The sequence below is a fragment of the Quercus robur genome, chromosome 8, assembly GCF_932294415.1.
Source record: "Quercus robur chromosome 8, dhQueRobu3.1, whole genome shotgun sequence".
Classification (NCBI taxonomy): domain Eukaryota; kingdom Viridiplantae; phylum Streptophyta; class Magnoliopsida; order Fagales; family Fagaceae; genus Quercus; species Quercus robur.
In genome coordinates this window covers 47,682,282-47,701,166 of record NC_065541.1, presented here as the reverse complement: position 1 = coordinate 47,701,166, position 18,885 = coordinate 47,682,282, and the positions used below count along the sequence as shown (strand labels likewise).

The window sequence follows — 18,885 nt, the reverse complement described above, 5'->3', positions numbered from 1 at the left end:
AATTATAACAATAAGTTAGGAAATTGATAAAAAAAAAAAAACTAAAAAAAAGAAAGAATGCTGGAAATGAGTGGATAATGTGACTGTTAATGTGACTCAACAGAATTATAGTAACAAAAAATGCTACGATTCAGTTTCTAGATTAACTGTCTTTACTCACCACCACCACTGCACCACCATCTTCTTCCCTTCTTTATACTTACATATATGAATGACTTTACCCATAGTTTTCTTAACTAATTAATGCGAGGACAATAAGCACAAGGCAAGCAGTGTGCTAGTTATGACAACCTAGAACTAATAAACATCAAATTCAAATCTAGGGTATGTTTGGAATGAAGGGAGATGGAGCTAGAACAGAGCAAAAGGTGGCCAGAATATACTAGAAGATGTTCTTGTCACCTTAAATTCTTATTTCCTCTCCTCACCCCTCATCTCCACCATTTAAACGTAGAGCTAGAATGATAGAATTCCTAGTTTCATTCCACTATATATCCTAATAATTCATTTGTTAAGAAAGCTTCAGATCCTCATCAATAACAACTTAATGGATGAAAAATTAGTATTGTTGTATTCAGACTAATTTTTTAAAAAGTTGTTGACGTGACAAAATCTAAATATTTACTTTTTTGGTGAATTGTTACAAATTTTTTTTTTTTTTTTTTTTTTTTTTTTTTTTTTTTTTTGTGAATTGTTACAATTTTAAGAATTCTATGATAGTTACATTAGAAATTCTAAAGAATGTTGATCCTAGAATAAAAAACTTCTCTTTTTGTACTTCGGGAGTAAAAATAGTTTGTCTAGGGCTAGTCTCTTGTTTTACTACCTTAAAAAAAAGGTTGAAAGTAGTAATAGTTATGACATAACTAGTCCTCAGCTCAACCTGAGTTTCTGACTCTTTGTTCCTGGTGTTTTATTTTCTGTGGTGTGCCCCTTTGTTATGGTTCTTATGTATCTGCAAACGTTGTTATGTATACGAAACTGAAAGAAAGAATGGATCGCAAATTGTATAGAACTTGCATACATTAATGAACACAACAATTACTAGGCTCTCTGCACAAAGAATATACAACAAGTTAACTTAATATTGTGCCATAACTTTCTGTTCTTAGATATTAAAGGAAAAATATACCATGGAGCAAATATCATACATAGGTTTGCTATTTTTTGTCGTTCCAATTCCAGAACAAACAATTTCATAGTAACCCGGAAAACTCATAGTCATAGTCATGTATGCTGACCTCCTGATCAAGCTGAGCATGATCATTGTAGAAATGGAATGGCTCCATATCTAAAAGCGATGAGTCAAGATCATTATAAGCTAACAAATCCACCCCATAGTTCACTGTTGAATCTTGAAAAGTAGAGTCATAGTTCACGGCTGAATCTTGAAAAGTAGAGTCATAGTTCACTGCTGAATCTTCAAAGGTTGAGTCATCCAAGTATATTGGATTGCTTACTTGATTTAGTTCTTCACTCAAGCTTACTTGGTTACATAATTCAGATGAATATTCAAGAGATGCAAAGGATGCTTCTATGCTGTTTTCAGGGTCTTCTTGATCCGTGATATCAATAACTGGAACATTTGCAAGCTGCACATCAGGTTCAATAGTAGGTGGAGAGGTTATAGAGCTTCCATTGCCAGTTAGCTCTTGAACAAGCCTCTTGAAGCTTGAGCTGTCAGTTATGTACACCTTGGGACGCAAAACTTTTATCAAACTTTGGAGTTGCCTCTCATTCTTTGATACTTTCAATGAAGCTTGTCTTACTTTCTTCCCCATAATTTTAGAATGTATACGAAATGGCGCCTTGGAATCACCCCCACCTTACGGTTCAGCGGAGAATTCTAAAGAGCTATAAATATTTCGTGTAATGAAGTAGATATGTTTAAGTTTGTTGGAAAGAAAACAAATTACAAGACATAAAGATGCTGAAAATGATGTTCATCATACAAAAAGAGCTTATCAATTTGGAATCCATATAGACCTACCAATCTACATCATTCTCTCTGTAAAGTTATGACCCATCAGAGAAAATGCTAAGGTTTGTATTTACATGGAGGATGTGGATGTTGGTCAATTCAAGAGGATTGGTTTCAGGTATTAAAATAAGTCAAAATAAATACGATATGCCAAATTTGATGTAGAAGGGCATTCAGGGCACGTAGTTGATAACTATTCAAATAACTTACAATAATGTTACGCGATTGCTTGTTTCTGTTCCAAGTGACATCCATGTTGACAATGAGAGAAATTTTTAAATAAAAGGGATAAGCTATAATGCACATGCACCCACATAATGCAATAACCTCTCATTTCATCCATGCAATTCGACCTCCTTACTTCTGTGATACGATAAAGAACTTTTGGGCCTGCCATGATCTCTCTATATTATTCACCTCAAAAGGCATTATTAATGTACACTCTTCATTAGCAAAATTTACAGGAGGCAAGTATATATAATATAACAACAACAACAACAACCAAGTTTTAATCCTAAAATTTTGTGATAAGCTTCAAATTCTCGACAGACTGATTCTAGCTATTCTGTTAAAGATCCATAATCGACACCAAAATTTTGATGCTCAAGTGTGGTTTTTATTATTGCATATACTTAACTCTTGTAAATTGATGTATAAAAGTTGATTATAGACTGCCTCAATCAAATGATACCAATTAGTAAGTCCAAATTAATCTACATCATAAGGAGAAATATAGTAAAGCATATGATTGAGCCATCTTTTTATCCTTGCAATTAAACAAAAAGGAAAAGCAGTAGTGACGGTTTGTGTACTTAAATTAGTCTGAAAGGGATATATATTAAGACATTATATCAGTGCAAGGGACGTCTGAATGCACTAGCCGCTATGTCCACATCTTATTTCACACCAGTATCTTGAGTTTTGGCTCTGGCTGTCGATAATACATGTCAAACGCACCAGACATTATTAGGTTACAGCTATTGCAAATCACAGAATGCCACATTTTATGGGCTACTAGGCATCATTTGTTAAGTGATGGATGGTTTCTTAATCAACTGCTTCACGTTAACCAATAAAATATAAACAACACTAACATTAATTCCTACCTGACAAGAGTCTTAAGCCTAAATGGTATTATGTGTGTGTTTGGATAGAACTTATTTTGCTGAAACTGAAAACTGAAAACTGAAAACACTGTAGCAAAATAATTTTTAAATGTGTGAATAGTGCTGTGGGACCCATTTTTAATGAAAAAATTGATAAAAAAAATGAAATTTGTGGGTCCGTGAACAGTGCATATGTGCACTGTTCACTGCATAAAGTCATGATTTACGGTTACTGTTCATTGAACAAAAACCAAAAAAAAGAACAAAAACGCAGATTTTAAAACGCAGCCGTGGATCCAAACACACCCTATATCTAGCTCTCCTATGAAAGAACTTGGGTATGAATCTTCCCTCCATCCCTTGTTGTACGAGGAAAAAGACTTATATGATTTTGTAATACATGAAGAATAAATAATAGCTATGTGGTAAATCCTTGTATGATCAAGTGTATTTAGGAAAAGCTCTTTTGCTATTTATTTTTTTTTTTGTCTTTAACTCTTTTACAGATCATTTAACTTTTATAATTTTTATTATTATATATAAATAAACTAACTTTGAACTTTTTGTCACATATTTAACATAAAAGTTACCAAAAATTATATTTTTTGATAAATATTATGAAAACAAGCTATTTCCAAACACACTAAAAGAGTACCTGGTGCTAGTAAACATAATTTCACCTATAATGTCATTATGGATAATCATTGCATGTAATCTCCCTTACACATGAAGCAGGGTAGGTCCTACAATATTTTTAAATGGGAGTTGGCATTATGATTTTTGATAAATATTATGAAAACAAGCTATTTCCAAACACACTAAAAGAATACCTGGTGCTGGTAAACATAATTTCAACTATAATGTCATTATAGATAATCGTTGCATGTAATCTCTCTTTCACATGAAGCAGGGTAGGTCCTACAATATTTTTAAATGGGAGTTGGCATTATGAGTAATTGCTGCATTGCAACATCTCTCTCAATGATTCAATGGGACATATCCCACACTTATGGGGTAATATTGCAAACGATGGTTACACAAAGTAAAATAAAGGTTAAATACACCCCTGAGGTTGGGCTTAGCCAATCATTACCAAACTTTTTCAAAATATCCAATTTGCCTTTTGAGCACAAACTACACTAAATACTATTTGTGCTCCATTTTCCAAAAACTAATGTGTGGTTAGGTTAATTGTCACAATGCAGTCATATAATGATTGTATTGTGGAAACTATATGCATGAGGGAGTGTCTGTGTAGTAAGTAGTAAATAGATTACAGTCAAAGATGGGGGATGAAACAAAAGAAAACTTGGAGGAGCAAGGATGCCTTCAAACGGTGCTAAGTACAAATTGTGCACAGGGGTTAAATTTGATGTGTTTGAAAAGTTTGGTAGTGCCTATTATTAGCCCAAATCTCAATGGTGGTTTATGTATTTTATCCAATAATAAATTTCATTTGTCACTTTAGTTATTGTTCAACTCAATGAAACCCTATAGCTTAATTGTCACTTTATGATATTTCCAACAACGATGTCCAACTTCAAATCCCCCCTTCCAACTATCAAGTTATCAAAAACCCGACAAAGCCTTATCCAACGGTCTTCTTCCTCTCTTTTTTATTTTTTTTTATTTATTTTTTTATCTTTTTTAAAAAAAGGTAGTAAATATGAGGAATTTAATTAAAGAGGAAGGAGAAGCCCAAAGGAACCGGCCCATCTATAACAAGACAGGGGCGCATGGGTATTACAAGAGGTTGCCCAAACTGCGACTGAATGGGCTAATGACCAACAAAAAGTCCAAAAATCAATCTGGGAAGGCCTAACTATGTATTATTGCAGAAAGCCTAACCACGGTTATTTATATAAGAAACTTCGGAACGCCAAACATCTAACAAGCAGACATCAATGCCTTCAGACTCATGGAAAAGCAAATATTGGAGGGTTGTTGGTGTTTAATTCTGCATTACTTTACTTTGTTAAGAGCTTTGTTACTCAATAACATAAACTAGTTTTCTTTATTATGTGAACCAGGATTCAAAACTTCAAATCTATGATCTATCCTCCCCTATTATTTTAACTATCGAATTATTCAAAAAAAAAAAATTGAAAAAGAGATTTGAATTGAATTTCTTTGTTGAAAAGTTAACCAAATTACAGGTCCCTTTTGACAAGCCTATTGTGTAACAAATTATCTAAAAAATCATCCAATAGAACACCTACCACGTAAAGAGTACAAACTTTGTGACCTTGATGAAATCAAGTATAAGAACTCCTTGGAGCAAACTGAGGCATAACTTATAGCTTATGGGCACCTTCGTCCCTGCCTCAACGTCTAACTATTTCTTGTTACCAACAGCATCTCTCCTTGAAATATCATTTCAGATTCAGATTATTGGGTGTACATAAACTGCAAGGTGCTGATTCCTAATCCCAAACTAAAACCTCAAAGATCACCAGCTGCAAGGCGTACACATTCAACCAGAAGTCCTTTTGACTACAGCAGTTCTAACCTCAACACATCCCCCACATCAGGATTTTAATGCCTCACTTCCTGAATCGTTACAATAAATATGTTTTCAGATTCTATTGCATCCTCTTCTGCTTTCTCAGCAAATTCACAATGTCAAAGACTCGAAGCTCAAAGGTCCATTGATAGCAATGCAATGTTCATCGATTTTACTTTATCCCAAAGATACTGTTTGATACTACACACTTTATTATGCTAGTTCGTGGGAGTAAAATCAGGTCCCACCGGCAAACACTCCAAAGCTGGCTAGAACAGAACTGCTACAAGTCCTTCACCAAGTCATCATTTGTTTAAAAGAAACTTTTTTTTTTTCCATAGAAAATTCTTATTCACATCATCTTATTTCTCAAGCTTTCTTTAGCTGAATTGTAAACCTAGCAATGGTAATAATCTTTAAAATTTCAATAAACTATGCATGAGCTGTTGCAAAACAGTTATCTTCCAAGAAGGAAAAATTCAATGATAACTGATATTCAAACAAGCCACAATCAGAATATCCAAGATGTATTATTTTTATTGTTTTTTTTCCCCAAATGTTCATATAATGTAACTATTACAAGAAGTCTGGCACGAAGTTTGAAAAGTCCTACATGATCTACAAAACCGAAGTAAAATAGAAACGAAGATCGACCATTTTCATACGTAAATTTATATCACACGAAAAATATTGGGGGACATTAACACTACATGAAAGGGTGAGAAGAAGGTGAACCAATGAATATAATAATCAAACTTGAATAGTATACAAATGAAGTCGGTGCTGCCATTCTTCAGATTTAATCAGCCACCAAGTATGAAACTACAGGAAGAAAACTTAACCAAAAATTAAAAAGACAAAACAAAGTGTAAGTTCCAGTAAAAAAAAAATTTAAATAATAATAATAGTAAGCTAAAAAATTGTGTACCTCAAAGTTCTCAGCAGAACTAGCACGATCTTTTATGAAGTTTGGGCAACTATTCCCATCTGCAACATCTACCTAAAAGCAAAAACCTAGCGAACACCATTCTGGTTTGAGAGTGACTATTTTACAAGAGGTATACCAGACATTAAGGCTTTCAGGATGCTGGAGCATTCTTGGTCAAAGAAGATCCTAATTGAAGCATAAGAGGATATACAGGGCTAAACTCCTTGTCTCCTCTGGCCCTAACATTGGCAGCATAATCATCCAGAGTTGCTTTGATGCCTTTCCAGATTTGATCTTCTCCTTGCGAATCTAGCCACAATGAATACTGCACATTTGTAAGTTTGTTCCTTTGCAGTGGTGACTGCAAGTCTTCAGGGCCTCGGGAGTAAAGATGGTGAAGTATGACACTCAGTGGCAAATCGTGAAGAAGAGGAGAAGATACCAGTTGAGATGTTTCCAAGAAAATAAGAGGTCGGAATGCTCTAAGGGCCCGGTATGGTGCACCAAGTTGCTCTACTGGGAACAAATTCTGGCCCACTGCTAACTCCAGTTCAGCCATATCCCTAGCCATCCTAAGCTTGCCTGATTCTGAAAGGGGTCTAACAAGAGAAGCATGCCTGATAAAGAATATTAGAACCCGTGAAGCCATGTTCCTAACAAGCCTACTGCATATGGTTTCTGTCCCTGCAGTGGCTGCATTTGTTGAAGAAGGCAACAGCCTAGATAGGAACTCACTACGGAAGTGAAGAATGCACTTCTGCAACTCCTCCATGTAAGGTGATGCATTGTTGTCCATTGCAGCATCCATGCCATGGACACCAAAGTTTTGGTCATGAATTTGCAAGATACAAGACTCAAGACGCTCAAGCATTGCTTGGAATAAGGATGTCACTGAGTCACAGGCAACCCCATATATTGCACCTAATGAGGGAGACAACACATCTGCAGCAATACTTGGCAGTCCTGTAATCATTGATGATATGCGGGTATGAATTTCTTGTAGATGCTGATATAATGTGAAGTTCTTGAGTTGGGCAGCAGTTGCAGGAGCACTTACTTGACGTGCTTCAGGACCAGTAGATATCTGTCATTAGAACAAACTTTAAGCCATCATGCCAAGTTGACTTAAAAGAAAAACAGTGTTGAATAAGTTTCTGAAATTTATTATATCCAGTAAAAAATTTACATATATCCTTTATGCAAACAAGGATTAAATTATAATCCCATGGTTTAATCGTCAAAAAAATAGACCCATGGTTTGATAAAATGGTAAGAAATGAGCTCCATCTCAGAACCTACTCCCTAAGATTTAAATATTTAATCAACACCTTAACAGTAGAAAGATTTTAGAAGGGGAAAAAAAGGATAGACATGAAGATGATTCATTTAAAAGAGTGTGCACAATAAATCTGGACATTTTGCTCACAAATGCAAGTTTCACACCAACCAGTAGGGTGATTAATAAGATGCGTTAATACAAATTTGATAGAAGGTGAAATAGGAAAAGGTAAGCAAATTTGATAGAAGGTGAAATAGGAAAAGGTGAAAACTGGCTTGCATATTACTAATACAAATTTGATAGAAGGTGAAATAGGAAAAGGTGTAGAATTTTCAGTAGGCAGGGGCTTTTAAAAAAAAAATTATAATTTAAAAAAATAAAAAAAAGAGGCTAAAATCAAAGTTCTCTCAGTTTGGGGTTGCAGGTTTTGCAGTCTGACTGGTAAGGTGTATCAAAGACACAATGCTGAGCAGCTCAAGTAATTCCTACTTACAAGGTAAGCAAATCATTAGATATAAGCAAACAACTCAATGTATTCAACCAGCATGATGAAAAAAGGCAACAACTTGAGTTACTGGGCACATTAGGCATTCTAGTCATTAAAAAGGCATCTACATCCATTGATAAAATCTGGTTTTTCTCATGTAAATAAAATTTACCTGGTACTCAGCACGTTGTGCGAGCAGGATCAAAACCTTGCCAATTTCACGCAAGACAAGAAGAGTCAAATGCCCGTCCAACTGAACAGCTTCAATCTCCTCCTGAATGCGTGATATGATCCTTGAGATGTGCTCTTTGGTGGGAACATTTCCACGGCTGGACACAGAAAATACAGTATTCACGAGATCTGACAGGCGACCCAAGCACAGAGCCAAGAATGCTGTCTGGAATATTTCAACAGCTGCAACCATTTGATCCTTCCCCTCTGAACTGATAGCAGGTAAAACCCCTTTGACATCTGTATCACGTGAAATTCTTTCAAGAAGATTTTCTATCATGGAGAAGAGTTTGGGATATCCCATAGTAAATATCTCTTTAACAAAACTTGATGCAGTGAAAGCTGACTTCATTTGACTTGCAAAAGCCTTCACAAGTGCCTCCCAGACTCGATCTGTTAACATAGAATCACCTTCCTAACCAAGTAGCAGCTAATGTAAGTGAAAGGAATAAAGGAAAAATCCTGGAAAGGTAAAAAATTAATAGCAAAAAAGACATGAGGACTGCCAAGCGCATTAACATAATAAGTCAAATAATATTTCTTATGGAAGATCTTAGAGCAAGTCAATAGAGCAAATCAGAAAGGAATCACAACTCAAGCAAGCAGAATATTATAATATATTTCAGAAACAAATCCAAGACAAATATTAACTATTCATTGATAACTGTAGGTATATGGTGCATGTGTATCACTTTGTACAAGGAAAACTGAGCAGAGATTATTAAAAGAAATGAAAACATAAGTGAGAACAACAGACACTTAATGAAAGGTTTGTTGGTACACAAAGCCAAGAACAAGATGAATTTTCTATATAGTAGTCACCTCTGATTGAGTTTCAAAATAATTCTTAATGAGATGTGTTCCTAGTTCAACAATTCAATATTAAAATTAAAATAAATGAAAATTTTTCCCTATTCCACTGCTGGAAACATTTGTCGGATACATATGGCATGTGAGAAACCTATCTAATAACCATATCTTTCCCTTGTCACTTTTGACACAAGAACTTCATGAACCTTGACATTTATGTACCCTTGCGAGACAGCTGATACAGTCTCATATGAGATTGTAACTCTTTAACCAACATAATGCCAGACACAATTGAATAAAGACAAGCCCCAGACACAGAGAATGTAAGCTAACAATGTTTCTCTTAACTAATGCATAGCTATTACACAAGAATGATGAGAGAGATAGGGCTGGAAACAGGGAGGGAATGTGGAAGCAAGATGCAAAAAACAGAATTACAATGTGGAAGCAGAAGCACTTTACAATAATAGACTTACAAATGTAAAAGAGCAATAAGAAGGAAAGAATTACCACCTACACACTCTTGAAAGCCCTATACTCAAAATACAAAGACGTTGGTAACACCACAGATTCAAAAATGTTGGCAGAAAATCCGCATAAGAAGCAGACAGTGTAACATAAGAGTGGATGCAAAGAGAGTACCAACCTAATTATCTCACACACTTACATGCACTTTTAATGGAAATTTTATCATCAATAATATTTCTTCATAAAATTATAAACTTTGATGCCTCACAACCCCATGATCCAATGTAGTACAAAATTTGAAAAATTGCTCCTATAAGATGTTCCAAAAGACTCCTTGAAAAATAATGAACTGCAACCTATCTATGATACTAATTCCTACAAAACCTTACATATATAGCCAATAGAATAAGACCGTACAAACTGAGATTTGAATATCTCTATAGATAATTCATGTTCTTCAAGCGTCCCCCTATTTCTCTCTCTCCATACAACATGCCACATTAAACAGGGAGCAACATTGCACACCCTATTTCTGATAGTCTTGGAACTTCACCATCTCAGGGAGCAACATTGCACTCCTTTCACCATCTCAGGCATCACCCACCTCGCTCCAAAAGCTACAAATATAGAATTCCATAAATCCATAGCTACTGAACAATAATGCAGTAGCAAATGATCGACATTATCATCACTATTTTTACACACTACACACCACCAATTCACCATCACCATGCCTCTTCTAACTAGATTATCTATAGTGAGAATCTTCTCCCAGGCCATAGACCACAACAAGCTACCTACCTCGGAAGTTTCACTACTCATTAGATAACCATTCCAATCATTGAAAAAATCCTAGTTGCTCAATATTCTAGACACATAGTAGCAAATGATTGACATTTTCATCAAAATTTTCACACATTACACACCAATTTACCATCACTATGCCTCTTCTAACTAGATTTTCTATAGTGAGAATCTTCCCTTCAAGCCATAGACCACAATATTCATTAGATAATCACTCCAATCAATCAAAATCCTAGTTGTTCAAGATTCTAGATATGCAGGACATATTTATATAAATATATATATATATATATATATATATTAAAAGATATAAATTTGGCATAAACTAAAGAAACAAGAACTAAGAACAAGCAAATTGAAGGGTTCATATTATCAGTTACTACCTGAATGATCTCATCAAGCAGCAAAACGTGAGTAAAGGGATCCCTTTTCTTGGACAAGACTCTCTGCAAATGCCACACTACCACCACTATGGAATGCAACTGTTCCATACAACTCCCCATTCTCTGCCACAATGCCTCCCTCGCCTTCGCCCCTCCACCTATCTGCGGTGTCCCACTTCCTCTCACTCCTCCCGGCCCGAACACCGCCCCAGATCCCGTTATCGCCTTCATATCCAATGCCGCACCTATGCTCTTCACTGCCATTCCCTTATACCTATTCACCAATTGCTCCACTGTAGCTCTCAGTTCCCCTAAATTATAGAAAACCTGCAATCCTGTTCCTACTTCAGCTTGATTCAATCCCTCCATTCCTCTCTCCAACACCTTCATTGCTTCGGATCGGAGTTTCTCCCCGATTTCCTTAACGAATTTGAGCTCTTCGTCGACTACATCGATGCCGGCGAGGTCATACTCGTTGTAAAGCGCGAGGATCTCGGAGTGGAACTGTGCAGCCTTGGCGAGATCGAGTTTTTCGGTGTCGTCGACGGAGGCGAGGTCGCGGAGCTTCTTGGAGAGGCGGAGAGCGCGGAGTGAGTGGCCGAGGAGGTGAGAGGTGGAGTGGAGGTTGGAGAGTTGGATCGTTTGGGAGTTAATGGATCGGAGCGGGTCGGAGAGATCGGATCGGACTTTGCGGATGGAGGATTGGAGGGAGGAAACGGAGGAGCGGAGGGTGGAGAGTGCGACGTTAGCGTGGTGGAGAGAGGAGAGCTGGGAGAGGAGGTCGTCGTGGCGAGAGAGAACCTCGTGGCGGAGCTGAGAGTCGAGGAGTCGGATCGCGGAGTGGAGTTTCTCGGCGGTGGAGGCGGGTGAGCCGGAGGAGAGGGCGGCGGAGGAGAACGAAGTGGTGGAGAAGGATGGGGAGAGGAAGGCGGAGAGAATGGGATCGGAGGCTATGGAGTCGAGTGCTGACGTGGCGGTGGCGATGTTGGTGGTGCTGGTTGAGAAGGTTGGGTTGGTGAAGGTGGAGAGGCGTTGGAGAGGAGAAGGGTTGGATCTCTGAAGTGGAGATGCCGGTGAGGCCATTTTTAAAAAAAAAAAATTCCGGTACCGGAAAGGAAATGCGTTTCCCTTCTTTCTCGCTTTATTTGAACACCATATCTGTACTCTTAACAGTTTACTCAAAGCTATTTCGTTTTGGCAATTCGATCTCGTTTTCTTTTCTTTTTTTCATTTTCATTTTTTTTAAAATAATAATTTAGATGGTTAATTTTAAAAATTAAATTTATATCTCTCCAATAAATGATTTACACTCTCTTTAATTACTAAATTAATTAATTATACTAAGGGTGCATTTGTTTTGACTGAAAATGATTTCAAGAAATCATTTTATACCAGCCTATATGTTTGGTAAGCACAGAAAATTGGGTCAAATGAAAATCAATTTTCACATTGACTGTAAAATACCCCTCCTAAGCCGGAAATCAATTTCAGTTTCTATTTTACCTTTAAATGGATTCCAGCACTCACAGACAAAGAGAGAGAGAGAGAGGGAGAGAGCAAGAAGAGAGAGAACACCCCTTCGGCCAACCTCGATCATGCCAGCCCCACCGCCCAAATCACGCACCAACCAAGCTTTTTTTTTTTTTTTTTTTTTTTTTTTCTCTCTTATTCCTCAACGCTTCTTCTCCCTCTTACTCAACGTCGTTGACCACCAACCCACTCCTCACAGACATCACACACTTGAAGATCTCAGCCCACCCCTCCCTCATCACCGATCCACAAACACCTAAGACCCACCTCTCCAACGCACTAGTCGATCTGGCCGCCACCACCGATCATCGATCTGGTCACCATCGACCACCAGATTACTCCACTCCATCCCAAAACCCACCCGATCTGGCCGCCCACTGCCTCCATCCACTCTGATCCTCTCTTTCCCTCAATCTCTTACTCTTTCTTCCTCCTCTCACCGAGTTTGTTAATAAAAGATGTTTTTATTTTAATTTTTGGTTGTGTTAAGTGTATATTTTGAATTTTTCTGTTATAAAATTTGTTTGGGAGCTGAGAAAATAGTTGAAAAAATGTGAAAAATTTGTAGGAAAATAGCATTTTCAAAATGTTACCAAACACTGGAAATCATTTTCTAGACTATTTTCCATTGCAGAACCAAACACCCGGATTTCATTTTCTTTACAGGAATTCACTTTCTCCTGCATTCATTTTACACTTGGAATTCAATTTACATTGAACCAAATGCAGCCTAAGTATATGTTTGGATTGGGCTTATTTCCTACACGTCTGCGTTTTCAGCGTTTTCCTCTTCTTCTTCTTCTTTTTTTCTTTTTTTTGAGGTGCGCATTTCACGTGGAGTGTCTATTAGTGGGTCATGTGCACAAGACCCACCACCTCTTTGACTAGCAAGCATTTTATGTGGGAATTGGTCCCGTGCACTGTTCATGAAACCCACAAACCTCTTTTTTCAGCAACTTTTTCATTAAAAATGAGTCCCACAACACTATTCACACATTTAAAAATTATTTTGCTATAGTGTTTTCAATTTTCAGCAAAATAAGCGATATCCAAACGGACCCTAAGTTTTAGGATATATTTCCTTGAATCAAATGATAAGATTTAATGATAGTTTAATTCTTGGTAAAACTCTAAACAATTTGAATTTTTATTTCTTGTCAACTTGGATCACAATGGACTCATTGTGACTTTTTTTTTTTTTTTGGAGAAAATCATTGTGATGAACTTGAAGTTCATTCAAAAGGGTCTAACTCTTAGATACATAGCACAGACTTTAAACCTTCTCCCCTTTCTCCGTGTGTGTGTGTGTGTGTTAAAATACTTAGTATTCTAAAAATTATAAAAAAAAAAAAAAAAAAAACTTGAAGTTCATATTTACTGTCAATGTTAATCCTTCTGTTATGGACCGAGAATGGTAGATCGGCCCCTGAATTGTCAAACCCACATCCATTGGGACAACCTCGACCCAATTCAGGCTCAAATAGTCAAGCTATTGGGAGTTAGCCGAGTAGATAAGGAAGTATCCGAGATATGCCGCGAACAAGAGATAATTCCTTAGGGGAATCTACTCGCTGAGCAATAAAACCCGGCATCAGGCACAAGTTACTAGGGAATTATTTCAACAGCAAAAGGTAAGTCCCCACTAACAGGTGATACAATATGGAGGGACCCACTGACATGCCAAATATTCCTCCATCATGACTACCCCACTCAAAGAAGGGTATAAATAAGAGGGGAGGGGAAGAATAGGGGGTTGGAACAAGAATTGGGGAGAGAGACACAAGAGACGTGAGAAAAACACATTTTGAGAAGAAGGAAGTACTATTCGGATCTCAAAGATAGGGCTTAGCTGCTTGGTAGCCTTCACGGCCAAGCTAAAATTAAGGTCATTTAGTGCTAAGGGAAAAACAATAACACCATTAGTGACACCACCAGTCACTTCTTTGGACCTCCCACTGTAGAATAAGTCCAATCTAGAGTACAAGTAAATTGGGAGTCTACACCTAACAACCCAAAGTTATTGGGAACGAACCACCACACCTTCCATCTAAAAACTAAGAATAATTCATAGAATGTTTGATTGTCTCGTTTAATCTCCATGGGCTCTATGTAGATCTTGATCTTAGAAAAGGTTTAAGTTTGTAGCACAACAAGATTTTAGGTGTGAAATGACTCATCTTTTATAATAATATTACTTCATATTATATAAATATATATATATATATATATATATGTGTGTGTGTGTGTGTGTGTGTGTATGTGTGGGTGTGTGGTATGGTGTAGTTTGTGCAGTTTTCTTAACATAGACTACATACCACACTGCACCATGCAATTTTTTCACCACTACTTGCAGTGCAGACCGATAACTCTATGGCAATTTTGGTTAGTTTAAGTGCAGTCGTGCGGTTTGGTGAACACCCCTAGTTTTATACATTTCCTCTTGAGAAGTGTTTGTCCATAACATTTCTACAATACTTTCATAACAAATCCTAAGTGGTAAGTTGTAATTGGTTCTATTTTGAATCCACTACTGAAATTACTTTTTGGCCCACCATTAACATTCAACACAGTATTTCTCGTAAAATTTAGGAGAGTTTGTTCTACGCACTAATTTAGCTCCTTTAAAAGTTTATGCTAATTATTTAATTAATAATTTTTTGCTAAAGTTCAAACTAAACATCTAATGTTTAGGGGTCTTTGAATTTTACACCATAAGTTTTAGAATTTGGATTTTATCCCTTAAATTATATTCTATTAGCATCAGCAGTCCATCCATCCATATTTTTCATTAAATGCAACATAAGCTTGCCACGCGTATTTAGTTCGTCTAATAAAATGATGTTACGTCATTTTCATTATGCCAACATCATTCTCATTATGGAGTAATTCTTAGGTATTTCCAAAACATAAAGAATGGTGCTTCCTCCACTCACATTCATGGTGGGGTCCACTCATTTAATTCATGGTGGGATCCACCATGAATATGAGAGGAGGGAACATCATTTCTCTATACTTCAAGAGTACCTAAGAATTTTCCCTCATTATGTCATGTGACAGTATTTTATTGAGTGAACAAAATAAGAATAACAAACTTATGTGGCATTTAACGAAAAATATGAATTGAAGGGGTGCTAATACAAACAGAATTTAACTTTAAGGAGTAAAATTCAAAATTTAAAATTTCAAAATATAAAATTCAAAAATCCCCAAATATTATAGGTGTAGTTTGTGTTTTAGCCATAATTTTTTTTTTTTTTTTTTTTAATAATCTTAATTGGCATTTAAATGATATATATGGTTTAATTGTTACACATGGGTGTGAGAGACCGCCAAAATTGGGGTGTCTCTCAAAAAAGAGATTTGGGTACTTTTCTAGGGTACCTCTCTTTTTGGTAAGTGGTGTGGAGTCACCACTTATTTTTTATGCAAAAAAAAAAAAAAAAAAAACTAAATATAAAAATACATGCCTAAATTGTTTCCTTTCATTGAAAAAAATATATTTGATAAATTGAAAATTACTTGGCTTTGGATCCTAGTTACAATCTACCAAATAATTACATGGTTTTGGGTCCTAGATACAAACTACCCAAAATAAAAAGTAAAGACAAGGCTTAGATCTACTTATCCAAAGACCTAAATTCGAAGGCTAGGTTACAGAATGGGAAAGTATTAGGCACCCATTCTGCCTAAACAAAGTCTGGTCTTCTAGACTCTTATGACCTATGTACTCTTTTTTATGCATGAGATGAATGATATGTTATATATGACAAAAACTAAATCACACAAGTTAATTTATGAATGGATCCTCTTCTTTGTTTTTAAAAAATGCAGATCTGTTGTTGTGAATAAAAATTAATTTTGATTTATAAAATAATCAGATCTGTTTTTAAGAAAAAAAAAAGTTTTAACTTTGCAAAAGATCAGATCTGTGTTGTAATGATAAAAAAAGTTTTTTGATAACAGAAAAAGTCAGATATGTTTTATATGTTTAAAAATATGGAAAAGATTTTTTTATGAAGAGAATTTCATTCATAAATAAATTTATGCAACCTGGACTAAACAAAACAAACAACCAACACAACAATACATGATCTCTTTCTTTATTTCAAAAATCTGCATGCATTAAAAAAATCAGATCTGTATCTAAGGAAGATAGAAATCAGTTTTTTATTTATTTATTTTTTTATAAAAGATGTTCAGATTTGCATCTAATGAAGACACAAGCCTGTTTTGATTAAGGAAAATTCAGATCTACATCTAATGAAGATGCAAATTTGTTTTATTTGGAAAAAAAATTCAGATTTACATCTAAGGAAGATGCTGAATTGTTTTATTTAGCAAAAAAATCAGATCTACATCTAAGGAAGATGCAGATCTATTTTATTTTGAAGAAAAATTCAGATCTACATCTAAGGAAGATGCAGATTTGTTTTATTGTGAAGAAAAATTCAGATCTACATCTAAGGAAGATGCAGACCTGTTTTATTTTGAAGAAAAATTCAGATCTACATCTAAAGAAGATGTAGATTTGTTTTATTGTGAAGAAAAATTCAGATTTACACCTAAGGAAGATGCAAATCTGTTTATTTTGAAGAAAAATTTAGATCTACATCTAATGAAGATGGAAATCTGTTTTATTTTGAAGAAAAAATCAGATCTACATCTAAGGAAGATACAGATGCAGATCTGTTTTATTTTGAAGAAAAATTCAGATCTATATCTAAGGAAGATGTCAAGATGCAGATCTGTTTTAGTTTGAAGATAAAGAGTTAATTACATGCAGATCTTTAAAACTAAGAAACTGATTATAGCAAAAATAAAGGAATCAAGAACATATTTTCATAAATTAAATTAACAAGGTAGAATATGAATATTTGAAACAATTAAACATGCATCATCATGATAAGAGAAGCATAAAAACAAAAGGGTTAGAAAGCAACCTCTTGCATGAGCACTCTTCTACTTGAGAGGATGTTTTAGGCTTCAAAGAAATTTATGCAATTATCTTTGAAACCTAAAAACCCTAGCTTCAACAGAAAATCAGAGAGGAGAATAGAAAATATGAGCAATTTGAGAGCCTAAAAGAGTGTACCTCCCAGAGCGTAAAAAGTCTGCTGAATTATGAGATCCAATCTCTATTTATAAAAGCTAGAAAACCCTAAAAAATAGGCTCAGACGATTAAAATACGAATCAGGATGCATCCTTAATGTCGAAAAGGGTGTACCTTATCGGCACCTGAAGGAAATTGGGCCAAAGCCCAAAAGAGGGCCATTTAGCACTTTTAAACTGCCGTTCGACACTCCAAAAGTGCCGAATGGTACTCTTGGGCTCCGAACGTACTTTCGTGTTCGGGTGTGTATTGGACTTCCTTTTTAGATTTTCTTGAGCCGGTCCTTGCTCCTAGATGTGTTTTCACCTGTATTCTAAGATTTTTATCTCTTTTCTAGATAATTCAGGCTTTTTCAAGAATAATTTATCTTGTAGATAAATACCCTAAAATAAAATCTCGATAAAGTTCAGATTATCCACAATTTTATTGTTATCCAATCATTCTTTTTATTCCTATGCAAGCAATCCTATTTAAAACATTAATTATCAACCAATCACAGAATTATTAATTAATTTTAATTGTTTAACAATCATAATTAATTTAAATTAATCATGCAAGGTCGATTTTACCTAGACACAATGTATGCTGACTGTGCAAACTTGATCATGCGATATCTTTCAATCCGATGGTCCAATTTGGAAACCGGACACACCATTGCGACTACTAGAACCTTAAGATCATTTTTATGATATGCAATAGATGAATTAATGCATGTAATGCAATCGTGATTTTTGGGGTACACGGATGGTCATTCCAGTCATCTTCCTTAATTAAATCATGGGTGCAAAATCGAGTGTCTACAATAGGACACCACCAAAACGACATTGTTTTGGTGTTGATTTACTTTCCAAAATGGGTTTGGTTAATCATCTATTTTAGAAAACTTTTGATGGAAATTTGAAAAATCTGTCAAAAAAGTTTGATAACTTTTTCAATTTTTACAATTTTTATTACAACTCACCCACATGACGAATTGTGAGTGATGGAAAAAAAAATGATGGATCCACAATTCCACCACTCACAACTCATATGCCACACTTCATTAAATTTCCAAGGGATCATGTCTTAGCGTATTATATTGGTTCTACTCAATTAAATTATGATATCATTTTTTTGAAAAGAAGAAAAAAAAAGAACTTGTATGTGTAATTATTACCTCACGTTCCACGATACATTGTCATTTGGGCTTTTTTTTGGTAATCTCATGGGTTCCACAAGTGCACAATAGGGTGTGCAATTACTTGACCACATTACCATAAATTAT

At 35.5% G+C, this 18,885-nt stretch overlaps 1 protein-coding gene across 2 annotated transcripts; it reads right to left on the bottom strand.

The window, feature by feature from the left end:
- Positions 1 to 6,104: 6,104 nt before the first annotated feature.
- Positions 6,105 to 12,163, bottom strand: LOC126696732 (conserved oligomeric Golgi complex subunit 5). Of its 2 annotated transcripts, none has more exons than XM_050393427.1 (4): positions 10,981 to 12,163; positions 8,457 to 8,930; positions 6,519 to 7,602; positions 6,105 to 6,426 (listed from the first exon to the last, which is right to left on the bottom strand). In XM_050393427.1, exons 1-3 carry the CDS (start codon positions 12,061 to 12,063, stop codon positions 6,670 to 6,672), a joined length of 2,490 nt encoding a protein of 829 aa, XP_050249384.1. In that variant the 5' UTR covers positions 12,064 to 12,163; the 3' UTR covers positions 6,105 to 6,426; positions 6,519 to 6,669. The 2 variants fall into 2 exon arrangements, with proteins under 2 accessions (XP_050249384.1, XP_050249385.1); XM_050393428.1 differs by having other exon boundaries at positions 6,105 to 6,412.
- Between the last annotated feature and the right edge of the window lie 6,722 nt (positions 12,164 to 18,885).